Source organism: Rhinolophus sinicus, chromosome 5 (genome assembly GCF_057876585.1).
Source record: "Rhinolophus sinicus isolate RSI-liver-muscle chromosome 5, RSI-T2T, whole genome shotgun sequence".
Taxonomy (NCBI): Eukaryota; Metazoa; Chordata; class Mammalia; order Chiroptera; family Rhinolophidae; genus Rhinolophus; species Rhinolophus sinicus.
Genome location: NC_142505.1, coordinates 108,039,508 through 108,066,988, shown reverse-complemented (window position 1 = coordinate 108,066,988; position 27,481 = coordinate 108,039,508). Strand labels below are relative to the sequence as shown.

General features: G+C 42.6%; 3 protein-coding genes across 6 annotated transcripts in view; 2 read left to right on the top strand and 1 right to left on the bottom strand.

Moving 5' to 3' along the window:
- Positions 1-1,992, top strand: part of EIF2AK1 (eukaryotic translation initiation factor 2 alpha kinase 1) — a 28,223-nt gene extending 26,231 nt beyond the window's left edge. For all 3 annotated transcript variants that reach the window (XM_074313934.2, XM_019716470.3, XM_019716469.3), the window contains one exon: positions 920-1,992. In XM_074313934.2, coding sequence (XP_074170035.1) covers positions 920-1,066 — 147 coding nt within the window. In that variant the 3' untranslated portion in view covers positions 1,067-1,992. The remainder of the gene's footprint in view (positions 1-919) is intronic.
- AIMP2 (aminoacyl tRNA synthetase complex interacting multifunctional protein 2) lies at positions 1,961-8,718 on the bottom strand. 2 transcript variants are annotated; one of them, XM_019716472.3, is made up of 4 exons: positions 8,448-8,718; positions 5,350-5,556; positions 3,288-3,519; positions 1,961-2,485 (listed from the first exon to the last, which is right to left on the bottom strand). In XM_019716472.3, the coding sequence occupies exons 1-4, from the start codon at positions 8,580-8,582 to the stop codon at positions 2,097-2,099; spliced, it is 963 nt and encodes a 320-aa protein (XP_019572031.1). In that variant the 5' UTR covers positions 8,583-8,718; the 3' UTR covers positions 1,961-2,096. The 2 variants fall into 2 exon arrangements, with proteins under 2 accessions (XP_019572031.1, XP_019572032.1); XM_019716473.3 differs by having other exon boundaries at positions 8,568-8,718.
- Positions 8,719-8,820: 102 nt separating this feature from the next.
- Positions 8,821-27,460, top strand: PMS2 (PMS1 homolog 2, mismatch repair system component). Its single transcript, XM_019716466.3, has 15 exons — positions 8,821-8,946; positions 10,481-10,620; positions 11,286-11,372; positions 11,535-11,637; positions 12,395-12,578; positions 14,301-14,468; positions 14,900-14,997; positions 16,007-16,106; positions 17,023-17,107; positions 18,291-18,446; positions 20,804-21,653; positions 23,051-23,218; positions 25,222-25,322; positions 25,537-25,706; positions 27,208-27,460. The coding sequence occupies exons 1-15, from the start codon at positions 8,924-8,926 to the stop codon at positions 27,349-27,351; spliced, it is 2,577 nt and encodes an 858-aa protein (XP_019572025.3). The 5' UTR covers positions 8,821-8,923; the 3' UTR covers positions 27,352-27,460.
- Positions 27,461-27,481: the final 21 nt, after the last annotated feature.

The window sequence follows — 27,481 nt, the reverse complement described above, 5'->3', positions numbered from 1 at the left end:
GAGGCGTCTTAATAATCAATGGGAAAGTTATGATTATTCCATGACCTTTAAAAATGTTTGTCAAAACATTAAAAACTGATAGTGTCACTTACAGATGTGGAAAGGAAAAAACTTCCTAAGTGTCAGTTACAGATGTATGCAGAAATGAAAAAATGTAGAATATTTAGTGCATTGTAGTTGAGAATTCGAGTTTCAAGAGCAGTTTGAAGAATGCATGCCCTCATCTCGTCATGTACCGTAGGGTATGGAGCAAGCCCCTTCTCGGTGCCTTGGTGAACTGTCACGCTCCTGTTTGATCGTCTTCCAACATTCTTTCCTTTGCCCTGTTGATGTCGTGAAGTATCTCCGAGAGTTCTTCTAATGTGAAGTTTTTTGCTGATGTCACTTTCTTCATCCTTTTGCTCCCTTGTGTTGACAAGCGTCCTTTACTCAGTCCGGTGGCTACGCACCTAGTCTAGGGGCAGCAGGTCCAGTTTCTGAACACCATTCGGTTTTCACTTCCAGCAGTACGACATTTCATTAATTTGCTGCACTTCCATCTTTGTTGGCCAGTTCCCTCTTTCAGTTGTTCATTTTAAAGTTTCACTTGGGTTTATCACTGGACGAGGAGGCAGCACAACTCCACACACTGTGTGAGCTAACAGATGCAGTGACTGCCCACCTACCCCACAGACTTTGGGAGAAGGGATGTGATTGGTCCTGGGTCATGTGTCTGTCATTCACATAGTGGACTAAACTGCTTTTTTCACTCTCCTGTGGTGACTGACACTTGAGCCCGGTTGCTGGGTGACTGGTGTTATTTCATTAAACTGTGGTAACTGGGATCCATACATATTGGAACCGCAAAGTGAGTGAGGCAGGCCTGTGTATTTAAAAGACAAGAAGCCATTTGATGGAGCTTAAAATTTCCTCTTTACAGGTTAATCTCACCCTACAGATGAAGATACTAGAGCAAGAAAGAGAAATTGAAGAACTAAAGAAGCAGCTAAGCCTCCTTTCTCAGGACAAAGGGGTTAGGATGACAGGACAGATGGGGTGCCCGTCTAGCCTTAATCCGGCCCATTAATGTGAAAATGGACTGCAACTCTGTAAGCTAAAGTCAACTGGAATGTATGTTTTCAATCTTTACTAGGCACAGTGTAGGTGGTGTAATACTCAGTTCTATTTATTTAGGAAGCCCGTATGCAACTTATTGAAGTGAATATGTGAGAGTACCCTAAACTGCCTTTTCCTTAAATAGTCCTTTTGATCTCGCATTTGGAACTGAAGCCTGCTCTGAACTAAACTATTTTGCCTTTTCCCTTCCATCCCACACGCTCCGATTCCTGGATTTCTTGATATTACTGCCTATCTGGTCTCAGACTAAAAGTTTAGACATCACCCCCAATTCTTTTCCTCCTGTGAACTCTGCCTGTTGACCACCAAGCCGTCCTCTAGAACTTTCTACTGCAGGACTCTTAAGAACCCTCCACACGCCCTCACTATCCAGCCCAGGCCTGTATGCTAGTCGGACTGTTGGTTTTGGCAGCTGCCATTAGTTCTAAGCCTTTCACACTGCTGCCAGTTAGTGACCAACAGACATCTCAGCTCACACCCTGTTTCCAAAGCCTGTGCCACCTCTCTGCTGCCTCCGAGAGAAAACTGCGTACTTCTCGCACAGTGTACATCATCCCACCTATTTCTGTTCTCTTCTCCTTCAACTTGACATCAGTCCCAAACCATGCCCTTTCAAAGCTTTGTACTTCTTGTCTCCAAAATGATCTCAGCAGTTCCGATGCCAGTGTTCCTGCTTTTGCCCCCGTACTGTTCCACGGTATTCTGTTATGGTACTTCACTCCCCACCACGTCCCTCAAAAACAGCGATGTGGCACGCTCATGTCTACCTCCAAGTGCCTGCCACGTAGCTGTCACGGCCCACTGCACATGATGTTGCTGAATTTTAAATAAAGTGAAAAGCACAAATCATACAGTGCTTTTATTGATACTTGACAACTGGCCAAAAAGAGTTTGATTTCAGTACAAGTCCTTTTACCAACCACCGGCATGAAACAGCGTCCTTCTTAAAATCTAAGCCCTTTAAAATTGGTTCCTGAGACTCACTTAAGGAGCTTGAGGGCCATGCTGAATGGGGCCAGGTTTTCACAGGCCCTCATCCACTTGTGCACGTTGGTGGGCACGGGCACACTGCAGCCCCCCGTCTGCTGGAGCACGGACCAGAGCACCACGTCGGCCACCGTCAGTTCATTCCCGACGAGCCAGGGGCTCTTCCCGAGAGCAGAGTTCATGGAGCGGAACACAGCGGCCTTTTCTTTACTGCTTCCCTCTTTTAACTGAAAAATAGCTGTATCTATCCAGCTATCTATAAGGGTTGAAGTTACAGCATTATGCTTTTGGCCAAACAGAGAGAACAAAAAACGTGCAATGTTCCCTTCCCCTTCAATGGGACACATTCTCTGGACACTGAACTTCATTTGAGTCTTTGGCACTGAAAGGAAAACACACCACGTTATGTCAGTAAGAACAGCGCCCCGGAAGGTACCTGCACAGCATGGGAAGGGTATTCACTAACAGGAACTGGTGGCAAAGGGAAGTGTATTTTCAAGAAAATCCCATTTTTCGTCTGTTTCCAAAAGGTACAGTATTCAAGAAAATTTAAACTATGTTTAAAGACTGCAAACTGTATTAAAAAGTGACCATTTCTGTTATTTGACTATGACAGTTTTCAAGCTAGAAGGTACCTGGGACCACCTACTCTAACCCGTGCCTAAGCATTTGCAGGATGAGAGCTGAAACCAGGGGTCCCATCTCCCAGGTCAGACACTCTACCCTCACCGCCGCTCCCCTGACGTGTAGCTGAGGGCAGTTAAAGCATTACTGATGGGCGACTAACTCACTTCCCTCTGTATAAACTTAACCAGGGGAGGAATACACCAGTGGGATAATGAATAAATAGTATCCTGCCATCCTTTTTAGGCCACTAGAAAAGATCACATCAATGCCCCCATGATAGGCTTTGGAATGTGAGGTCAAGATGACTGACAACCGCCACTCCCCTGCTCCGGCCTTTTAGACAAGTCTCCCCCTGAAACTGCTCTATCAGACACCCTAACCTTTCCACGGGAAGGAGGACGCCTTTGGGTCAACATTCATCTGTGCTCCTCTTCTTTCGAGACTTCTACACAGTCTGACCTGACAGCAAGTAGCTGAAGACGTGTCACTGTCCTAGCCTTGCTGCCACTTACTAAAATCACGTAGGATGTGAGTCGGACCCAGTCCCCTCTTCTTACCATTCTTCCAGATTAGAGTAAAACCCAGCTGGTACTCATGGCGGGGCTGTGTTTTCGTCTGCTCGCCAAAGCACTTGAGAAGGTTTTCTGGCACGTTCTTGACTGCTGAGTGCGTGTGAACAGTGGACAGGACCTTGTAGTGGTCACAGAGCAACTGGTGCAGCACGAGCAGGGACAGGGGCGGCGAGGTGGGGTTCGCATTGATCACAATGTCTTTGAGTGCCCCGTAATCCTGGAGGAGAAACCCAAACGGAGCAAAGGATGTTAACAGCAATCTGAGTGTGAGGTGTACCCGGCGCTGTTCTCAGCACCTAACTGCCGCGGAGAAGGTTCTGTGATCATCCCGCCTCACCACTGAGGAAAGGAGTCCTGGGGAGATACGTGACCCATCCAAGGTCATCCACTCAGTAAGAAGTGGAGCTGGGTTATGAGCAGACGCCAACCCCTTAACCCCTGCACTGCTGGCTCCTGACAAATAGAAAGTTGACTTTACTGTCAAATTAGTAAACCAACATACTACGAATGACACTTCTGTTTATCCTTAAGTTTAAAACAAATCACACGCAATTGCAGTCAGCCTTCTGTCCCTGCGGGTTTCCCATCCTCAGATTCAAAGACCTGGGGGTTGAAAACTATTTTCGATCCACAGCTGGGAGTTTGCAGATGCCGGGGGATGACAGTGCATTGTCCTATGTCATTGGTATAAAGCACTGCGCACTCATGGATCTTGGTATCCACGGGAGATCCTTGAACCAATGCCACGCGGATACTGGGGGACGACTGGACTCCGTTTACCAAATCTTCCTAATATCTGACCCCCTGACAGGATCGTCTTTACATCAATGTGTTTGAGTCGTTACTGTCAATGAAGAGTCTCTTGTAAAAGGGTCTTGGATCAAAATATCACTGGGAGGTGAGGAGTCTAAAAAAAGTGTTAAGTGCCAAAACATCCTGCTTTTTCAGATGCAGCCTTTATTTCTATACACTCACTCTAAGGAACTCGCAGAACACAATGAAGGCCAAACCCTGGCTTTCTGTACACAGCCTGCTACAACCTGGCCTCTGGTGGCCTCTCCGGACCGATGCCCTTAACACTGAGCTACGATGGATGCTTTGCAGCTCAGAAGAGAGCTGTGCCTCTGAAGGATTACAATACTTCATAAGACCATGTGCTCTGGGAAGCCTTCCCAGAACCCTGAGACCGCACAGCTGTATGTGGTCACTGACTCCTCAACTAGACTGGTTCCCTGGGGCCTGGCCAGGTCTCACTGGATCATGTGCGTGCAAACGTACTGGGTTGATAAAGGAATGCAGTGCAGGTCTCGAGGTAGCAAAAACAACTGGGAGAACTACACTACTGCCTCCACTTGTTAGGCCTCATGTGGCTTTTCTATCACTAGTTCTAGAGTAGGGTATTCGCAGGCGTTCTTGGAACAAACCCTTTTGCACCCTCCAATAAGTCACACTTCATAGTAAGACATTCTTTATCAGATTATGCTCTACATTAGCTGAAGCCAGCACACTGGTCATTAAAGGTAGCTGATACCAGTTAATAAAGCAAACTGAATTTAAGCAAAATACACTTGAGATAAGAGGCTGTGACTTGGCTTTTAGTGATATATTTCAAAAGGATTGGGAGTTTTGTGCCTGGGCTAAAGCTCTGAAATTCAGGCTCCTCTCAGAGTCTAGGTTGCCTCTGCTGGACCTCTGAGAAGCACTGAGCGAATGATGGAAAATCTGTTTCTTGGGGGCTCACGCTGCTGGAATGCTGCCTGGAATGGCGAGAATTGGAACTCTTGACATCTTTCTCTGCCTACCGACCCACCCTGCTCTTCTCCACTGGATCCAAGAAGAAGTGGCCTTAGCGTTTGTTTTGGGTTCATTCATAGCTTCTGAAGCTGCTCGGTACAAAGACACAGTCATTTAGGGGAGAGAAAAGAACTTGCTCTTTGTACCACCTTTGAAAACTAGAAAACTATGACTTCACTCACACTGGCATAATTTTCCGGCACTAACAACAACCCAGCATGCTGATGTTCTTTAGCTTTCCAAATGAACTTACCTTTCCAAGCACTGAATTTAAGTCTAATGCACTGGTCGATATAGCAGTTGGCTCACTGGCTTGGATTATGTTGGTTACGTCCAAGTCTGCATCTGGTGTCTGAATCATTTTAGAGAGACCATCGACGGCGGCTTTCAATTCGTATAGACGTTTTAAAATGTCATCTTGGTGGGATTCAAGAGCTTGAAGAGATGGGTCAGACTGTCCCTAAACAATCAACAGCAGAGTGTTTACTTCCTCTAGTATCAAAGCAATCTGTTTAGTTTGGTCATCTGTTGTCTACTTCGTTCCACAAATTCATCAACCTCCCACCTTTTAGAAGACAAAATGAAGTTGCAGAATCATCTTATGTTCCCACAGTGCAAATCGATCCATAAATGCTTTAAAACAAACAAAACACATGACTGAAAGCCACTTGCAAATTGTACTTATATGACTCTAATTTCGGTAATTTAAGAACAGGATAGAAAAATGAACATAAATTGTTCTTTCTTCTTATCATCCTAGCTCAAAACACTTTGCTTAAACAAATAGAAAAAGATGGCAGGACAGCAAAACTATAACTCAATAACTTACACTATTAAGAGGAAAAAGGGAGCACATGTAGTTTTAAAAAAAAGTGTCCTTTGGCTTGGAAGTCTGTCTGTGCAGAGGTTAAATGTTCAAATCCCCAGATCATTCATTTTCAGGACAGTACCGGCATTCTCATCTTAGACTCATCTAGAACTTTTTCACTGCTCATGTGTATAACTTTATATAAATATGGAACGCTTACAGCCTTCATTAACTGAATCTCTGCATCTTTCTTGTAATATTTATAATAAATCTCAAAAATTTATATAGATTTACCTTCTAAAGTAATATCAAGCAACCTTCCAATACAATCACATTGTACAACCAATTTCCAGATTCATGAACTCTCAACAATATATAATCCATTCTGAGTTGAGAAAATACATAAAACATGAGTAAAATGCTGATAACTAGACAGAACAGTCAAGAATATGGCAATGACCTTGAGTTGATTTATATATATTCACTCATGATACAGTATGAGTACAGGAGGAGTTGCTCCCATTTGTTTATTGGTAAGTTTAATGTTCTTGGGAACTGTTCCTGCCTTAAACACTCATAACTCTGCCCTCTCACACTGATCCAGTTCATCACCACATACTGCCAATTTTTTGGAACCACTGGCTTCTAAGCATGCCTCCACTGTCACTGCCCAAGTCCATATTTTGCACCTGGCACCCATTCTGGTCCACCCTTCCACCCCATCCCGAGGATAACAGCCAGAGACATTAAACAGGCAGATCCCATCACCTCCTCCCCTGGCTAACCTCTTAGGCTAAAAACTGAGGCTCTTCATCTGGCTAGAGAAACAGCTTGAATGACGTCCTCCGGCTGCTCCTCTCACATAATTCTCCCCTTGCTCTGTGCTCTAGCCACACTATCCTTTGGATTCCTAAAACACACACACCACGCCCCCACCTGCCACTGGACTTTTACTCATTCTGTTTACCTGCAACATTTCTCATCTGCTTAACTCTTCATTACCCTAGAGCTGAATCATCACTTTCTCACCTCTCCCCACTTGCTGCTCTTTGGCTTCTGGGTGGAACAAAGAACAGAGTTCAGCATGCCATTTAAATAATTAGGTGCTGAGCAGAACTAAGCCTGAATGCAAGACGAGTGACAGGTACTGCTAGTACCTGTGGCGTATCCTCATGTTACTCATGACAGTCCTCCCAGGTAACATTACTAAGCTCTCTTAACCAGCCTGTATTTATGCACTGTTTGTGCAGTCTCGCTCACTTTTACAAATGTCAGTAGGGCCCCTGCTGAACCAGGGTGAAGAAGCATTACTGGATTCAAAAACCGTCAATGCACTGAAACACTAGAATGAGTGTCGCATATGTAACGTGGCCTGTGGTTAAGAGCCCCAGCACAGCTTCAGCTCTCCTTTCTTGATCTGAGGAATGAGGAAATGCTCCAATCTGTTTTACCTCTCATCCCTTTTAATGTTGGCCTGTTTTCCTTGCTCAGACTAGAGTGATTTGGCATACTGTGTATGCATTTGTTCTATTTTTATGTATTTAGAAGCAATTTAGTTTATTCTTTGTGTTGCTCTCATTATCCTGGATATGTTAGATTTCTAATTATCTGTCTCTTCACATTGTTATCTGCTAGAGAAGTGGGACTGTGCCTCTTCTAAGTTAGAAGCTTTTGGGAGGGTGCCAGCATCAGGAATTTGTGTACACTGCTGGTGGGAGCGTCAATCAGCATAACCACTCTGGAAAGCCATTTATCTAGTACCTACAGTTGAAGATAGACCTGCCCACTGAGTAAGTCCATCATCCCTTAGTAAATACCCTATGCCTGCTTGTGTACAAAAATGTTCACTGCGGAATGAAACAGCGTTGGATGGAAAACCAGCCGACCTCCGTGGGCAGTGGGAAGGAAAAACCGTGGGGGTAGTCATGCGATGGAGCAATAGGCTGCAGAGAGGACGAATACTTCGTCATTTCACACCAACAAAGCGAGTTCTCAAATGCCTAGAAGCAGAAGCCAGACAAGACAAACGGCATGCTTCCGTTTACACCAAGACCACTTGGCTTAGGGATGCAGAGTTAGGTGGCATAAGAAAAAAGCAGGACAGGATGATAACGGAGGTGGGGACTTTTGGGGGTAGCTTTAATTGGAGCACTGACAGCGTGTGTTAACCTGGGTGGTGGTGACACTGGAGTTCAATTCTTAAAACGGGCATTTACAGACTATTCACTTTTCTGTAGCTAAAATTTCAGAATAAAAAAGTTTAAGTAGCCATACAAGAAATAATAGATATAAGATGGATAGATCTATTAATAGATAAAAGTCAGGGAACTGGCGGGCGTGTGAGGCCGGGGTGGGGCAGGAAGCCAGGCTGGGTGCCACCGCTTGTCGGAGCCAGGCCACATCCCATGACCGAGCCTGGAAAGATCCCGGCCCCTAGTAACCCAACTCCTCGGACCCGACCGCAGCGCCTATGCCCAGGTTGGGAGTGAGGCTTTGGCACCTGCGCACTGAACGGACGGGAGGGTGGGGGCGCACGCTCCTACCTGCACGTGGCCCGCTTTGGGCGCTGGGCTGCTGGTCCTGCAGTGCACGTTGGGAAGCCGGTACATGCAGGTGGGAAGCTCTACACGGAGAGATGCGCAGCTCTCGTGATAGGGCTTTACCTGGTACATCGGCATCCTGGGAACCAAAGGAAAGCAGGTGGCGGGTGACGGACACAACGCTCAAAAGCCGGGAAAGGCCACGACGGACGGCAGCCACCTCCTTTATTATCTGGCTGCGGGCGTTCTGGAAAGGGCAGTCGGTGTGCTCTAAGTGGTCCGGGCGCTCTCGACGTCACGGCCGACCTTTCACACGACCAATCGGCCAGGAGGAGATAGGGGAATCGTTTTTCCGCCCCCATCCGGAAGGGGCGGGACACAGTTGCAGAAACAGCCAATGGGCGGCCGGGAGGCGGGGCAGCCGTGGGAGCTGCGGCGGGAACTGTCGCGAATGTTGAGGAGGGTTACGCTCTGGATCCATGGAGTCATCCCAGGGACCGAGGTGAGCGGTGCTTGCGGTCTCCCCTCGCGGTCGCCCTCTAGGGCGCACGGCGTTCCAGAACCCTGCAAAGTTGGAGAAAGTGACCACGGCGCTTGGCTAGTCCGCGGCACGCAGGCCCCGGAGTGGGCTCCTCAATGCTCTCCCGACCCACTGCCGCTTTGGGGGCACTTGAGGTCAGGGTGGGCGGGGGGTTCGGCCCGCTCCCAGGCAGGCTGTGCCCAGACGCCGTCACACGCCCATGGAACTAAAGCCGGGCATGAAATCCCAGTAGACTGAATTCATTTCCTTTTTACCTGGTTTTTCTCTTTTTTTGGGGAAAAAAAAAAAGGTCATTTTGGGGAGGCTTCAAAGCACATGCTAATTGGCACAGCCTCAGTTTTTAAAAAATGGAGTATTTCTGTATCTCCTTGAGTATGCGATTACCGGCCAGTAAGCTACACGGAATTCGGGGTAGCGAGTCGTCCGCTGGCTCTGTTGCGTTCTGTGTCGGATTCCTGAACCTAAATTCGCTCTGTTTAAATGTTTTATCCCCACCCCTCAAAATAGATATTAGAAGTGGACCTGTAGCCTATGGCTCTGTGTTCTATTACACTCAAGTTATCAATTAAATCATTTCCTAGAAATTGCTAAATTGATGAACATATGGAATGCTGTCTTGGGGTGAGCAGGAGTTTGCCAGACAGACGAGGGAGAGGGGAGCAGCCTAGACTAGACAGAGACCAATAGACAAGGTGCAGTGTGTAAGAGAGCTTGTGATTTTCAGGGAACAGTGTTTGCTACGACTGGTAGGGGAATTCCTGAAGGGAGGATTAGAGAGAATTAGAAAATAAAGTAGATTGGGTCCAATTATGACTAGATTTTAAACTGCATATAGCAGACAGTGGAATGCTAATAAGTTTTTCAGCAGAAAAATTATTTGACCAGATTTGTGATTTCTAAAGTAATTGGTAGCATAGAGCATGGATTGGAGTAGGGAGAAAAGTGGAGACACACAGGTTGGAAAACTGTTTTAAAGCAGCTCAAACTCTGCTGAGGCCCTTTGCTGAGGCAGCAGCTGGCAGCCTGGATTTGGAGTGGGGAGTCAAAGGCAACTGTGGGAATACATAACTGGTACCCAGTTTCTGAGATTGTTTTGACTGACATAAACACTGTGTATTTCCTAGCATGCTCTTGGCTTTCAAATTGTGTGAGAAATGCTGCTTTTTAAGAAAAAAGATCCCATTTTTGCAATATTATTGACCCATAGCTTGAGAGGTACATGTGTCTCCTCCAGGTAGACCCCAGTATAATTAGATTTTAAAAATATCTATTGCATTCAAAATATGTATTCAGAAGATTTTTTTTGACAGATATTTAAGAAATGTAAAACAACATTTAATATTTATAAATATAATAAATGTGTATGCTTATTATAATAAATGAACACATTAGGCCCATTGACTGTTAACAGAAATGAATCGTTTCCTACAGTTAAAACCAGGATGAAAGTAATTAAATACACACTTGCTTTGTTTCTTGTAACTGGTTTCTTTAGTACAGATCTTGCTAAGTCCATCAAACCTATTGATGGGAGATCGGTCCATCAGATTTGTTCTGGACAAGTGGTGCTGAGTCTAAGCTCTGCTGTGAAAGAGTTGGTAGAAAATAGTGTGGATGCCGGTGCCACTAATATTGGTAAGTTTGGGAGACTTAGGCCACAAGAAATAGTCAGTTTATGCTATTTTACTCAAGAAACATTTGCTACTGTAATAAGACAAGTGTTAGTATACCGAGAAATTTTTTTAACTTAAATTGAGTTATTAAAATTAGTTATTTATTAATAAAATAAGTTATGTGCTTAGTACTTAGCTAGGTAATAATAATAATAGCTGTTAACTTATTGTATTCTTACTATGTGCTAGGCAGGCATTGTGCTAAGAACTATAGCTGGGATACTTTATTTAATCTGCAGAATAATGTTAGGCAATAGGAATTATTGCTGTTGTTATTAATTATCTTAATTTTACAAATGAGGAAATTAAGGCACAGGAAATTTACTTTTTTTGAGGTTATAAAGCTAGTAAAATATGATCCCAGGAAGTCTGATTCCAGAGCCTGTTCTCTGTAATGACTATGTTAAAATTATCCTTTTGAAAGAAAGGAAGTAAAAACAAAATTATTTTATTAGGGCTAGTAAATAGCCAAGAAGGACTTTAAGAAATAAAAAAATAAAACAATAGTGCATTTAAATAAATACAGTCAAGACTCAAATTTCCATTATGTGTGTTATAAATACTTCAGTGTAAAAAGGCTTTTATGTGGATCAGTTCTTTGAGAAATAAATATTTTAAACTTTTTAGATTTGAGGCTTAAAGACTATGGGGTGGATCTCATTGAAGTTTCAGACAATGGATGCGGGGTAGAAGAAGAAAACTTTGAAGGCTTAAGTAAGTTGAATTTTTCTTATCCCATTATTAAATATTTGGGCAAAATATCTCAAAATTTTGAGTAAACAGCTTTTCAAAACCAGTTACTTTGGTAGGTATTATGTATATTCACTGCTATAGCACTTGAGATATCCTGGGCCTTACTTTACACCTCTCTTTCAGCTCTGAAACATCACACTTCTAAGATTCAAGAGTTTGCTGACCTAACTCAGGTTGAAACTTTTGGCTTTCGGGGGGAAGCTCTGAGCTCACTTTGTGCACTGAGGTGATGCAATATTTTTCTCTACTAACTTGACTCCTTCTAAAAATCTCTCTGAAAATTAAGAAGTATGATTAGAATCATTGTTTACACTCGTCTGTCCAAATGTTTCTCACTTGTCACTCCTGCATTCTATTTTATTATCTTATTACAGATCTAAGTGGTAAAGCTTCTGAAATGTAAGCAGTGAATGAATGAAATGAAGCAAATAGTATTGTAAAAAAATTGTTACCCTTATTAAAGCAGTAACTTCTCAGTTTTAATATGTAGATAAGAAATTATAGATGCTATTGGTTTTAATTTATTTCAATGTTTAGGGAAAAAATTTAACCAAAGCACTTATTTAATTACACAAGAGAGTCTAAATTTTTATAAATAACTACTTATATATTTGAACTGTAATATCTTTTGGATCCTTTTTAAAAATTTTGTTAGAACACTAGTAATAAAACTGAGAAATAAGTCTTTATTTAAGAATGTAAGTTTTCAGATCTTTTATTGTTTTGCAGTTCAACCAAAACAACAAATATCAAAGCTTTTGTCAAAGCAAAGCATTTCCAGAACTCTCTTGCTTGCAATCTATTAGGGGTCAAACCTTAGATTTTATGATGACGCCTCACCTGTTTGAACTCCCTTGCTGATCTCAGAGGGATCATCATCTCTTACGAGAGTTTTGAGAGAACAGAGGGGAGAAAGTGAGCGTGTGATGTCCAGCACCCACGAGTGTCTCACTGACCACGCCGTGCCCGCCATTCTCTTCCAGTGATGTCACTATTTCTACTTGCCACTCGTCTGCGAAGGTTGGGACTCGACTGGTGTTTGATCACAATGGGAAAATCGTCCAGAAAAGCCCCTGCCCACGGCCCAGAGGAACGACGGTCAGCGTGCACCAGTTATTTTATAGGCTACCTGTGCGCCACAAGGAGTTTCAAAGGAATATTAAAAAGGTACGGTGAAGAGGTGGTGGATGGCTCAGTTGGTTAGAGCTTGAGCTCTGAACAACAGGGTTGCCAGTTTGATTCCCACATGGGCCAGTGAGCTGCGCCCTCCACAACTAGATTGAAGGACAACGACTTGGAGCTAATGGGCCCTGGAGAAACACACTGTTCCCCAATAAAATTTATTTTTTTAAAAAAAGGTACAGTGAATTGGGACTGCAGCTTCTGAGAGCACTGGGAGTGTGATGTCCATGTGCTGTGAAGGGGCTACCAGAGCCCGTTACTCCCCTGGATTCTCTCCCCTTGAGGGTTCGAGACGTGCTCGGTTTGCTGCTTCCCCTCAAAGGCTTAACTTGAGGATGATTTATCCTTTTCTTTTCTTGAAAAGAATTATCAGGTCATGTTTATTAGGTATTCTAATATGGGACATGAATCCTTTAAGAAATAACAGTTTTGTATATTTTTTAATGAGATCATTTTTCTTTGTTTCCTGAAAAATGAATTATTACAACTTTTAGGAATTTGAATGAAAATGAAATAGCTAAATGTGTGATAAAATTGTGTTTAGGAAGCAGTTATAAACTGTATATGTATGCATATGTGTGTGTATTTTGTAAAAACAAAGCAACTGGCCTAAATGTGCATAGAAAAAAGGCTGCAAGATTAGATACATGAATATGCTCTTTGGTGTCTTCTTGTGTTTGTCAGTTTTGTACATGTATTTTCTTTTAATCAAAAAAGTTACTTAGGCATATGCAGCTAAAAACATGCAGCAAAAAACTTTCTTGTAGAGCAATTTGTGCCATTTATAACTTGATTAAATTAAAATATATATTTACTACAGAAGAAACTTCAAAATTTTTAAGTTTTCTTTTTTATTTAAAAATTAAAATTTTTTTGTAGGGAAAATTTAATATTGTTATTATTTTATATCTCATGGTAAAACACTAGTGCCTCAAAAAATATAGGAACAAAGAACTTGTACTTGCCATAGATGATCATTGTTAACAGTTTGATGTGTCTCTTTCCAGACCCCTTGTAGTTTCATGTATTTATAAATATTGAAAATAATTCCAAGATAATTAATGTGACAAAATCAAGTAATACAGAATATGAAATATTTAAGTAATATAGAATGTATATCGTAGAATGTTATTGTCTCTGCCTACCTCCCAGAGTTAGGTTTATATCCTTTAGACTTTAAATGTATACATACAGGTATATCGAATCTTTATGCATGTTTCTATTTTTTTAACAATTAGGATCGTATTATAGATACTGTTCTATAACTTTACTTTTTATATAGTATATTGTAGACATCTTATTCTTTGTCATTCTGCCATTATATGTGTATACCACAATTAACTCCTTGTTGATGGTGGCTGAGGTGGTTTCTGATTTTTCACAATTACAGATTGTCTCAGTGAATATTTTGGTGATATATCTTTGATTGCTTGGGCCACAACGATATGTGTCTGGAGGAAGGATTACAATGTCAAAGGAAATGAGCTTTTGATTTTTATAGCAGTGGGAGATTGTGATTAAGGACCTAAGCCTCTGAGTTCCCTTTTATACCACGTAGGGAGATGCGATTCTCGGTCATTCTGTCAGGAATAATTCACCTTAATTGTGAGATGATATGAGAAGCTTGCTGTGGATGTTATAACTTGAATCACGTAATTCTTGTAAGATTAAGTAATGTTGAGTCTTGGGTTTGTGTATTTTAAACAGGAGTACGCCAAAATGGTCCAGGTCTTCCATGCCTACTGTATCATTTCAGTGGGCATCCGTGTAAGCTGCACCAATCAGGTTGGACAAGGAAAACGACAGCTTGTGGTTGGCACGAGCGGAAGCTCCAGCATAAAGGAAAACATTGGCTCTGTGTTTGGGCAGAAACAGGTAGTGGCGACTAGTTATCTAAAAACATTTTATTGCTCTAGTGGTTATGGCAGGTTTCTATTCTCCTTTCCAATAGAATGGAAAATAAAATCCAAGAATTGATTTTTTTATTAAGTGCCCATCATAAAAATCAGTGTTGAGAGCTGGACATTTTTATTTTATTCTTTCCGAGAATAAAATGATACTTTGTCTGAAAAAAGTATAAAGTATTGTGGGCAGTATATTGATTGTGGATAAGTTAGGGTTAGGGTTAGTGAAAAATCAGAATTATTATAGTACTGCAAAAAGTAGTTGTCAAAATTCTTTGTGTTGTTAATTTGACTAGTTGACTCAGAAAGAAAACACACAAAAACCCTCCTTGTATCTTTCATTCTGAAATTAGGTCTGTTCTATGTCTGTTAGGAAGTAACAGAATCTTGGTTTCTTTTTAGTTGCAAAGCCTCATTCCTTTTGTTCAGCTGCCCCCTAGTGACAGTGTCTGTGAAGAGTTCGGGCTGAGCTGCTCTGATTCTCTTCATAATCTATTTCGGTGAGTAGATTGCTGCCAGGAAAATGAGAATTAAACATGTTTTTCTTGAGTCTTTTGTTTTTAAAGATAGTGACTTAAGGCTTTTAGTTTCTTAGTTCCATTATAAGCCTGTAGGCAATATTATGCTGAGAAAGAGGATTTATATAAAGGAGTCAGTTACTTAATTCAGATAATATTCTGCATAACTGGTGCATTTAAGGGGGTTTTCTATTGAATTAGTCTTTATAGTAAAGGCTCTGTTTAGTGAACAATTAGAATAACTTTAAACAATTATTTTAAGTATAATGTTTCACACTGCTGGCATCTGGTGGAGAGCAGCAGAGGCTGTGTTTCCTTTAATTCACGTCTTACCCTAAGTCCAGTCCAGCGTCATTACTTTTAGTGTAAGAAAAATAGACATTTTCCATAAGTGGGATTGGGCCTGGGATGGTCCATACTGCTTACCCTGCCTCCACTTGCCTTTGGCTTATTTTTGAAATTAAAGATGGGGATTCATTTCTTTATGCTAAGGTATCGTTCTTATGGAAACAGAGAACCTTGAGGTAGAATAAGCACTTTACCAACACCTGAGCAGATTCAAGTTTGCTAACAGAACAGATTCTAAACGGACAGGGAATGTGGGAAAGATCCTGGTGACAAGTAGTTGGTTGGATATCCTGGACAGCTGGAGAGGACAGCACAAAGGTTCTAGACTGTGAGTTTGGGGTGAGACCCATGCCTTTCCTGGAGGCCAAGGATTTAACAGGGAAGGTGAGAAAAGAGCTGAAGCAAATCGTTTTGAATCCACGGCATTTTCCCAGGGTGGATTTACTCCACAGGCACTTTAGGTCTGTGCTCTTTTTATGATTCATGGAATGGAACACAGGTGCACACTAACTGAAATGTTAGTATTTATCAGCACATCACCAGGTGTTATGTTTTCATTTCTTTTTCTTTTAAGAATGTGCCATATGATATGTGTTTCTAATCCTTTTCACTCTGGATCCCTGCCCTTGTTAACACTGAACAGTATCTCAGGTTTCATTTCTCATTGTACTCACGGTGTTGGAAGGAGTTCAACAGACAGACAGTTTTTCTTTATCAATCGACGGCCTTGTGACCCAGCAAAGGTATTTAAAATGTTTTTAATAATGTTTTGTGACACAGGCAATTTACATGGAACTTAGGACTTTGATTTAGAAACAGCTTATTGTAGGGATTTAGAAAAGTCTACTGTATCCTTGTTTCAATTGTGTGTGTGTGTGTGTGTGTGTGTGTACGTACAAATTAATAACCAATATATTTATTTTCATAAAAATTAACACTATTTGCAGAGAGTAAACATTTCAAAACATTCATCGTCTAGTCTTTTAGTATAGACACACATATACTTCTGTATTTTCTCTTCCTTCTGTCCATTTTCCAGGAAAATAAGGGCCCAGATTCCTTCTGCCTCAAACTGAAACTGATCATCTTGATAGGGTTACATGGGGTTTTAGTGGTTCGTACCATCAGCAATATTGTATCTCAGTAATTTTTTCCAGTGATACGTTAAAATTACTTCTATCTACCAGATACGGTTCAACCTCTAAATTTTTGACCTATATTTTAATTAGTGTAATTTTATGGTTTATCTCCAATGCCATTTAATAATCTCATCATAAAGTCATATAGATACATTTCTACGTACATTTGAATGTGTTTTATGAGTATTTAAACTATCTGCATCATTTGGCATCTCTTCAAGAGCATCTTTAGATGGGAAAAAGATTCAGTTTTAGGATTCTGTGATTAAATGTGTCCCTTTGAGGGGCACAAGGAAACTTTTTTGGGTGATGGACATGTTCATTGTCTTGATTGTAATCTTATTGATCTTGATTGTAAACTTATCAAATTGTATACTTTATATATGTGTAATTTATTGTAGGCCAATTATACCTCAATAAAGCTGTTATAAATTTATCCCTTTACTGGTTAGAATAGCATGTTGTTAGAACACTGGGGGAAGGGAACATGTATTCTTTCTAATCTTTGTTTTGTATATAGGTTTCCAGGCTTGTAAACGAGGTCTATCACATGTATAATCGACATCAATACCCATTTGTTGTTCTTAACATTTCTGTTGATTCAGGTAAGTTCCACTGAGATTTCAGTAAAATTGGTGACTTACTCCTAAAACAACAAAATAAAATTATAAAGCTCTGATATGACTGGAAAGAGAGTTTTGTAGTAGCAATTAATGGTAATGTATTTTCTTTTTACAAACTTTCATTTTTTTATACAGATTTTCCTGCTTTCTACTCGAAACTATGTTAATTGTATTATTAGAAAAATGTGACTTTTTCATGGCATCTAAGGGAGAAAGTAGACTGAATGTTCTTCCTGGTTTTAAAAATTATTCATGTTTCTTTTGATTGTTAAAATTCTGGTTTATTGTTATCCAATATTTTTTTCTAGGCACTTAGAAATACATATGTGCACACCTTAAAAATATATAATGAAATATATACATATTATATATAATATACATATAATATATGTATGTAATATATATAATATGTATATAATATATGTAATATGTATATATATATTATATATATAATATATACACACACACGCACACACACACATACATACACACATATGTCCTTTGAGGTGAGAAAATAATTTTGGGTAATTTTATATAATACTCTTTATCCTTAGACATGAACATTTTCTTTTCCATGTTATTAAAAATTATTGAGAAACATGAGCTCAATAGCTGTGTTCATTATATTTCAATGTATGGATATATCTTAATTTGAAACTTCTTTATTTTTAGCTATTTGTGTTCAATTTTTGGAAATTTAAATACTGCCCTTATCATTAAATCATTATCTATATCTTTGATTATTTCCTTAAGATAAATTCCTAGAATTAGAATCACTGAATCAGTGAGTATGATCATGTTATACCAATTTACACATCTACCAACAAATTACTTGGTATTATCACTTTTAACCAAATTCATTAAGTGATAAAATTACATCTTATTTTAGTTTGCATTTTTATTATACATTTTCATGTATTTATTTGCTTTTTTCTTGTGCAATCTATCCATTCAAATTCTTGCATATTTTATCTGTTTAAAATATTGTTCATCTTTTCCTTATTTATTTAAAAGAGGGTATTTTACGGTTTATGAATAATAATCTCGACACTGTAATGGTTTTCATAGTACTTTTTGTAAGTACAAGTGAATAAAATCGGTAGGGAAATTTCTGTTGTCAAAGGTGAATTTAAATGCAGTAAGTGTTCTTTCTCTTTTGCCTTAGAATGTGTTGATATAAATGTTACTCCGGATAAAAGGCAAATTTTACTTCAAGAGGAGAAACTTTTGTTGGCAGTTTTAAAGACGTCTTTGATGGGAATGTTCGATAACGATGCCAACAAACTTAATGTCAGTCAGCAGCCGCTGTTAGATATTGAAGGTAAGAAAAGTACAGGTATGTAAACAGCTTCTCAAACACTGTGATCCTGTCCTTAGTGTTTTTGACATGAAGTAAAGTCTCTTCTGAATAGAGAGGACATATCACACTGAAGATTTGAGGTAATCTGTTTAAAACGAGACACGCGCAAACACATTCAGTACACAGGGATGTGTTCTTACCAAGACTCACCGATTGCTGCAAGCCTCTTGTTCATGTCAAGAGTTCTGAAAAAGTTGATTTTGACAACTCTTGCCAGTTTTCTGATTTCTTTTATGGAGGAGGGAATTTTTGGAGGCCGTTGCTCTGCCGTGTGCCCTTAGTCAGCCCTGTGCATTCTTCCCCGCGTGTCATGTTGAAATGAGAGTTGCCACAAAGCTGATCTGACATCTGTGGTGACATGCGCAGTCAGTATTTACCTGGTCATCATTTATCAGCCATTTACTGAAGTAGTTAGTTTTATTCTTATTCGTCCAAAACAAGTCCTCCGGGATATCTGGGAGAGGGGCCAGAGTTGAGCCCCAGCTGCCTCCCGTGGCAGAGGGGAGGGTTGGCCATTATGGCGTCTGACGGGTGGAGATAAATCATAGCCAGTGGGCATGATGGGAAAATTAGTCATGTGTGTTCTTGTATGGTGATTAGGGTTGATCCACTCCTTGGGGTGGATGCTATTTTTAAGGCAACCTGCTCCCAACCTCCATGTCTGTCTGGGTAGTGATGGAGGTGGTCGGTGCCCATCATTGTGTCCTCAGAGATGGGAAAAGACCAAAGAGCTGCTGAGGAAGCTGAAACGCAAGGTCGGTGGAAAGCCAGGGTGACACAGGCGTATTGCTCCCAGCGAGAGGAAATTGCTGTGCGGTGAGGCTTTGTAAACAGGGTGCCAGGAGCCATAAGCCGGGGGTTGAGAGGAGGGGTGGGACCCAGAGCGGCTCTGTCCTGACATTTCTAACAGCCCAAGGGTCAGGAGGCAACGATTTGGAAGACAGCGGGGTCAGCTCTCGGCTCTCGTAGAGCCACGTTGGACGGTTTTGATAATCAGGACGTGGCGGGGACACAAAGCCCCGAGGGCTGGGTGCACTGCTAGGTGGTGGGAGAGGAGCTCGCAAACACCCCTGTGAATGCGGCTGACCTTCTGACTTCGGCGTGGCAGGGCCCACATCTTTCCCAGCTCTTACCTGCGCGGGATGTCATGGATGTGTATGTGGGGGGTGGGGGGGAACAATGGTAGGTAGCCCCACATCTTTGTGGCATGGCCGGTGCTGGCGTCTCTGAGCTCACTCACGGGCACTGTGCCAGAGACACTGCCCATGAGGAAACTGCTCGACAGTCTGCGTCTTGTGCTCTTCCTTTAGCCATTCTGTTGAAGTATAACCACACACACACACACACACACACACACACACACACACACACACGCCAGATGCACACAGCTTATAAGTGTATCAGCCCCGAGATCAAGAACTAGCACCCGCAGAGCCCCTGGTCCTCCTTTTCATACAGTAGCCCCAGTGGGCTCCATTTTATTGGGGGATATTGGGGGACAGTGTGCTTCTCCAGGGCCCCTCAGATCCAAGTCGTTGTCCTTCAATCCAGTTGTGGAGGGCGCAGCTCAGCTCCAAGTCCAGTCGCCGTTTTCAATCTTAGTTGCAGGGGCGCAGCCCACCATCCCATGTGGGAATTGAATCGGCGACCCTGTGGTTGAGAGCTCGCGCTCTAACCACCTGAGCCATCCTGCCGCCCCTGGTCTGTTTTTAATTTGAAGCCATCTCGTCTGTACGTTTTTGTGATTTGTTTTTTTCTCTCAATATTTTATTTGTGAGATTCATCCAAGTCTCACGTGTGGCAATTCATTTATTCATTCGTTCTCACTGCTGTACAGTATTCCATGATATTTAAATACCGCGGTTGATTTGGGGACAGTTGGTTATTTCCAGTATTGGCTATAACAAATAGAGCTGTCGTGGGCATCCCCATCCATGGCTTTGGTGAGCATAGGTAGACATTTCTGACAGGACATGTGATTCTGGGTCCTGCTTATGTTTAGATTTAGGAGATGCTCCCAGAGTTTTACGAAGCGGCTGTACCAGTCCCACTCCCACCAGTAGCATTTAAGCATTCTGTTTGATCCTGATCCTTGTGACCATTTGTGGGTTTTTTTAATTCTACCAGTTCTGGTGAGTATACCTTGGCCTCATAGTGCAGTTTTAATCTGCATCCCTTTCTGATAAATGTAGAACAGTTTCCGTATGTTTGATTAGCCATTTGGATCTCCTCTTTTGTGAAGTGCCTGTTCACGTCAAAGCATTCTTATTCTGTCTCAGGACAGTCCCTGATACTCTCCTCTGTTCATATCTACTTAGGTCATGTCATAAAAATGCCTTCGGCAGAAGTGGAAAAGCCTCTGCCAGAGAAGCAGGGGACTCGAGGAGAAGAGAAAAGGGCCGTGACCATTTCGAGACTGAGAGAGGCCTTTTCTCTGCGTCACACAGCAGAGAACAAGCCTCGGGACCTGAAGGCTGCTGAGCTGAGACGGGTTTCCCCGAGACAGAAAAGCGACGTGCTGCCTCCCAGCCCTTCAGACCCCCTCCGCCCCCAGAAGCCCATCTGTGGCCCAGGCTCGTCAGGCCGCCCAGAAGAAGTAGTGAGGTCGGATGAGGGCAGAGTGGAGGTGGAGAAGGATTCGGGGTACAGCAGCACTCCAGCCAGCTCAGAGGAAGGGTTGAGCACCCCAGAAGTGGGCAGTCACTCCAGCAGAGACTGTGCAACAAGCTCCTCAGAAGACAGGTTTTCACAAGAAAACGTGGAGTCTCGTGAAAAGTTACCTGAAACTGACCACCGTTTTTCAGACGCGAAATGTGGTGTAGACCAAGATAATAGAGGACATACATTTAGAGTTCTGCCCCAGCCAACTGATCTCTCAGCCTCAAAAAGCAAGCGTTTTAAAAAAGAAGGAATGCCTTTAAATTCTGACATCCCTCAAGAGTGGGTTAACACTCAGAATGAGGCAGTGTCTCAGGTTGATGTCGCTATTAAAATTAATAGGAAAATAGTGCCCCTTGACTTCTCTATGAGTTTCTTGGAGAAACGACTAAAGCAGTTATGGCACCAAGAACAGCAAAGAGAAGGGGAACAGCAGTATAGGAAGTTCAGGGCAAAGATTTGCCCGGGAGAAAATCAGGCAGCAGAAGATGAACTAAGAAAAGAGATAAGGTAAAGGTTTTCCTTAAGAGTATTTCTGCGCGCTTGGGTGTGAGCTGCTGTGAGAGCCAAGGGCTGACCCTCCCCGCTCTGCTAGGCACCTCGTTTGCTCTGCTGTGGCCACATCCCAGGGCTTGGGGCTGGTGTGGCTGTGCCTGGGCACAGGGTCTGGCCCTCCGGCTCCTGCCGCCTGTCAGGGTGGCCTCACCTGGGGTGTCCCGGCTCCACGGACTTGACATGTCCCAGAACGGCAGACATTCCAGCGCCTCTTTCCCTCCCTGCTTTCTCCCTCCCCTGTTGCTCCCCCTTGAAGACTAAATTTGGAGTCAGCTTTGACTCCACAAATTGGTCATTAGCCGTACCAGTGTCCCCTTGGCAAGGTTTTCTCCATTCACCAACTTCTTTTCATCGCCTCTCACATTGTCTTTAAAGAACTCTTAACATGCTGTTCTGCTGCCTGGAACATTTCAAGAATGTTTTTCCCTTGGATTTCCTTAGCATTTCCTTTCCATCAGTCCAAATGAATCAATGCCCTCTCCTTGATTTCATGCCTCTTCCTGAAGGTTTTCAGCCCACGGTGACTTTTCCCTGCCAAGAATTCATGGCAGTTTTGGTGGATGTTGCTGTTTTCCCATTTTTCGTTTTAAGGTGTATTAGGAAAAATTATAACACACAGTCAAACCCGTGATTACAAGATTGCATAGGATAAGGCTAAGTGAAAAAGGAGGTCAGTTTAAAGAAAAGGATTAAAGCTAGTAGAAAACACTGCCACTTTTTTTCACAATAATCATGTACAACACTATGACTTACTAAAATGTTGAATTCTTTTGAAATACTTTTATCTTTTTAAACTTTGTCTCGCTATTTACTGAAATGTGCTGTGTGTACACAGTGCGACTTGGTAATTACATTGAACTTTCATAGCACTTGTAGTCTGGACCACACAGCCTTTGCTTAATATAGATTATAAATTCTTCAACAATGAGTATTACATAAGTCCTTTGATATTCACAGTGCCTCAATTACATTGAGAAAAGTCTTCAGGAAACATTTCCTTGAAAAAGTGTGTAATTAATGGAGGTGAACTTTTGGATGTGATCTGGGGACCGTGAACTTGGATCCGGTGAAAAGAGCCAGGTTCCTTCAGACACACCACACACTCACACACACAGTCATAGAAAGTATGTGCTTGATTGGGAAAGACACGTAAGGGACCCCAACACCAAAGCTGGTTGTCCTTCATCTTTAGATTTTTTAGCCCTCTCAGTGAGTGAAGTTAACTCATTTTTTGCAATAGAGATTTTAATTCAGCAAACATTTATTGACGACCTGTTATCATGGTGCTTGAAATTTTTCATGAGAAAAATAATCTTTTAAACTATCTCATAATTCACATTTTCTACATGCAGCAAAACGATGTTTGCAGACATGGAAATCATTGGCCAGTTTAACTTGGGGTTTATAATCACTAAACTGGACGCGGACATCTTCATAGTGGACCAGCACGCCACAGACGAGAAGTACAACTTTGAGATGTTACAGCAGCACACTGTTCTCCAGGGGCAGAGGCTCATAGCGTAAGTTCCTCTCAGTGCTTGCAATTTCCACTGTCGTTTCACCCCCCAAAGTTCAGATCTAACAGCTTACATGTGTGTCTCTATATACAGAGGGTGCCAAAAAAAATGTATACACATTTTAAGGAAGGAAAGCTATTAGAGTTGTAATACTCAATATACACTGATAACAAAAGATGAATACAAGTCATGTTTGACTTCTGCAATGACAAGAGGTGCTTAAAGTGGTTACCACGAGCATCCAGACACTTCTGATTACGGCGCACTACTGCTTGAGCAACGTTGTCCACTTGTGTACTTTTTTTTGGCACCCCCGGTGTATATGCTTTTTGCCATAAGCATCCCTACAGCAGATTTTTATACTTTTTACATAATAATTGTCATACCTGCCACTTAGTGCTTACGATGTGCCAGGCACTGTTGAAGCAATATACCGTGTTTCCCCGAAAATAAGACCTAGCTGGACCATCATCTCTAATGGGCCTTTTGGAGCAAAAATCAGTATGAGACCCAGTCTTATTTTAATATAAGACCGGGAATATAATATAATATAATATAACATAACATAACATAACATAACATAACATACACCGTATCTTATATAAGACTGGGTAATATAATACTGGGTCTTATATTAATTTTTGCTCCAAAAGACGCATTAGAGCTGATGGTCCGGCTCGGTCTTATTTTCAGGGAAACACGATACATGTATTCATTTAATTCTCACAAACCTAGGAGGTAGTTACTGTTACCATCAGCATCTCACTGGTGATAAAACAGGCATGTGCAGTGAGGGTCAGGAACTTGCTCAAGGTCACACAGCTGTGACCTGAAGTAGCAAACTTTTGTAGCCATCAGAATGCTGATCACTGGCTGGCCAGGAAAGCCTTTGGATGAGGGGCAGTGTGTGGCCCGCAGTACGTGTAGTTCCAGTGCGTAGAGTGTACGTGTCTGGGAAGACGGCACTGCCTGCGTCAGCCCTCAGCGAGGAGATCAAGCCCAGGGGGTAGTCCCTGCAGATTCGGGTATTTCTCTCTCCTTTGCCAAATTGGCAGTTGACCGCAGGCAGTGTGATGGTATAGCGAGTAAACCAGAAGCCTCTTCTTAAGCAAAGTTAGAAGAAGACGTCATGGGTTTTCATTTGGGAAATTAAACTACACAGAGAAATAAACTCAGATCCCAGCAGAAGTAGATCCCAGCATGAAGAGATGTCCCATGAAACACTCCCTCAGCTGGGCCGATACACCTCGGCTACTGAATACTTCCCCTGGAATGCGTTCATGATGTTTATTTTCAGTAGGAGTAAGTGGTAATAGTAAAGCTATTTAATAAGCTACCTGGTAAAATTTCCTCAGAGAAATCTTCCCTGACCCGCCTCTCCAGGTCCAGTCTCCCTTGCTCTCCGCCGCTGTGGCACTGCGTGTCTGTTCTTCCCGAGTCTTAGTGTACTTTGTGCTTGTCATTCATCCGTGTGAGCAGTGCCTTCCTTCTCCACTAGACAAGTGCTCCATGAGGGCAGAGACCAGGCCTGTGTGCTCACCGTTCCGACTCCTCCTTTCTCAGTGTCTGCCTTATTAAGCAGTCAGTAAACCAGGAGGCAAGATGGCAAAACAAATGCTATTTATTCTGCTTTTAAATGCTTGTAATGACCTAACCCAACTTTTCAAATTGTCTTTATTGTGAGGCAGAAAAGTAGCGTTTTTATGTTACATTATTATCTTTAAGGAGAGGATTCAAAAAAAAGACTGGGTCCTTGGGGTGGGACGGCAGATTGAGGAAAAGCAAATTCCTTTTGTCGCAACTTTAACTTGAAACAAAATTAAATTAAAAGGAAATTCTCAGAAAGTTTTGTGACAGGAAAGGCACATGGCTCAGTAAAGTGTTGTTACTCATGTTGCTTTTTAAAATGAATTCAAGGAGTCATAGTATTGTTTTGATTTCATTTTTGCTTTATAGCTAAATGTTTGATTTCAAGATATGGCTCGAATCTCTTCTCTGCTTTTCAGACCTCAGACTCTAAACTTAACTGCCGTCAATGAAGCTGTTCTGATAGAAAATCTGGAAATATTCAGAAAGAATGGCTTTGATTTTGTTATCGATGAAAGTGGTAAGTTATTACTAAGGACTGTAGAATTGTGTCCTTCCCGAGCTGGGAACGATCTTTGAGGTCACATAGATGAATGTATTTTATAAGAGACGAAGACGGGTCCCCAAAACAAGCATTTTGTGTCTGCCCTCTCTTTCAAATCTTCATTACAAGGGGCACTCAAACGAAATGCATTTTTCAAATAACAGAATTTTCTCCAAATTTATTCTTTTAGCTCCAGTCACTGAAAGGGCTAAATTGATTTCCTTGCCAACGAGTAAAAGCTGGACCTTTGGACCCCAGGACATAGATGAACTGATCTTTATGCTAAGTGACAGCCCTGGGGTTATGTGCCGGCCTTCCCGCGTCAGGCAGATGTTCGCCTCCAGAGCCTGTCGAAAGTCTGTAAGTAAAGGAAGCTCCTCGGCCTGGACCTGGAGGGTCAGCTTGTGGTCCCCAGAAGTCATCAGTCCTGCACCTGACCAGTCAGCATTGTCAATGTGACAGCGATTGCCGTGGGTCATTGTGTGTGTAGGGCCTCCTCACTCTGTCAGTATCAGCAGTCTGTTACCTTTGACCTCTGGCCCATAATTACTGCTCTCTCTACTTCCTCTTCGAGCTCTTCCGTTGATCCCAGAGCAGGTAGCTTCATGCACATTGATCGTCTGTGGACCTTACGGGTAATGACATTAGCAGATAAAGATTTGTTGCTGCCTACTCTAAGCAGCACTGCAGCAGGTCACGCAGTCCTTCGGTCAGCAAGCCCGTCACAGGGTGAAGCACTGCGAATTATTTCACAGCTCAGATGGGTGCTGCAAAGTGGTAGCAATGGTTGGTCATTAGCCTGATGTCCCAGCAGAGTAAGTGGGTCTGTATCACCTGGCCCATATGAAGGGCCGGGACATCGTTCCTTCACTTATTCAGCAGCTAGTCCTTGGCCCCTGCTGTGTGGCCTGTCCTCTTCCAGGTCCTGGGGGCGCAGAGGTACAAGGCACATGAGGACTGGCATGCGGAACAAAGAAGGTGACGGATAGGTTCAGGCTTGTCGCCTCTCACCACCTCTCTGCTTCTCAGGGCCTCAGTTTCTGTTTGCTGTGGCGTCTGCTCATCTCCATGTATAGGTCAGATAGTGAGTGATATGGGCTATGGAAGAAAAGCAGGGCGAGGGCTGCAGGGGAATAGACAAGGAGAGCTCTTCCACTGAGAGGAGGCAGGGCCACTTGAGCAGAAGCCTGAAGGGAGGGGTGAGTGAGATGAGCAGATGTTGGAGGAGAGTCTCCCGGGTCGAGGGCACAGCCAGTCCCAAGGTTCTGAGGCAGGTGCTTGCTTTATGTGCTTGTGCAAGAGGAAAGGGGGTGCCATTGTGGCTGGAGTGGGAAGGAAGGGAGCGCGTGCAGGTGCAGGCACAAGGGCCAGTGAGGCCAAATCAGGTGATGCACTTGGGTTTTTATTCAGGTGAGAAGGGAGGGCCGTGAAGAGGAGCTACGTGGTCTGACATCCCTTTATAAGGAATCACTGGCTGCTGAGTGCAGACCAGGTGTATGTGTGGGGGGGTGAGGGTGGGTGACGAAGCAGGGAGGTCAGCCGGAGGCCGTTGTAGTTGCCCAGGTGAGAAGTCAGGGCAGCTGGGATGGAGATATGCTGGAGCTGCCTGGCTGGTAGGCTTCTGGACGGGTACGGCTGACGTCTCTAGAAAAGGTGTGCTGCCCGGAAGGAGCCAAGGAGGGCCTGGATGTCACAGGAAGGTGGAGGGTAAGATACTGGAAGGCAGGGTTCTTTGGGGGAAGATTTTTCAGGGAACGTTGTTTTTCAGGTGTAATCTCGTCCAGCCTTGTTTTAGAGAAAAAGACATCTGAAGAGTTACTGTTCTTCTGTCAAACTTGAAACCGTTCTGTCTCATACTCAGGTGATGATCGGAACTGCTCTTAACACAAGTGAGATGAAGAAACTCATCACCCATATGGGTGAGATGGACCATCCCTGGAACTGTCCTCACGGAAGGCCGACCATGAGACACATTGCTAATCTGGATATCATTTCTCAAAACTGACAACATTTCTCACGTTACAGGACTATAACTTTTATTGCAGATTTTTCTGTTTCGAAAGGGCAAGGTTTTAGCGTTTTTGTTTGTTTGTTTGTTTCAAAATTAACCTGCTGCTTAAAAAAAAAAAAAATTT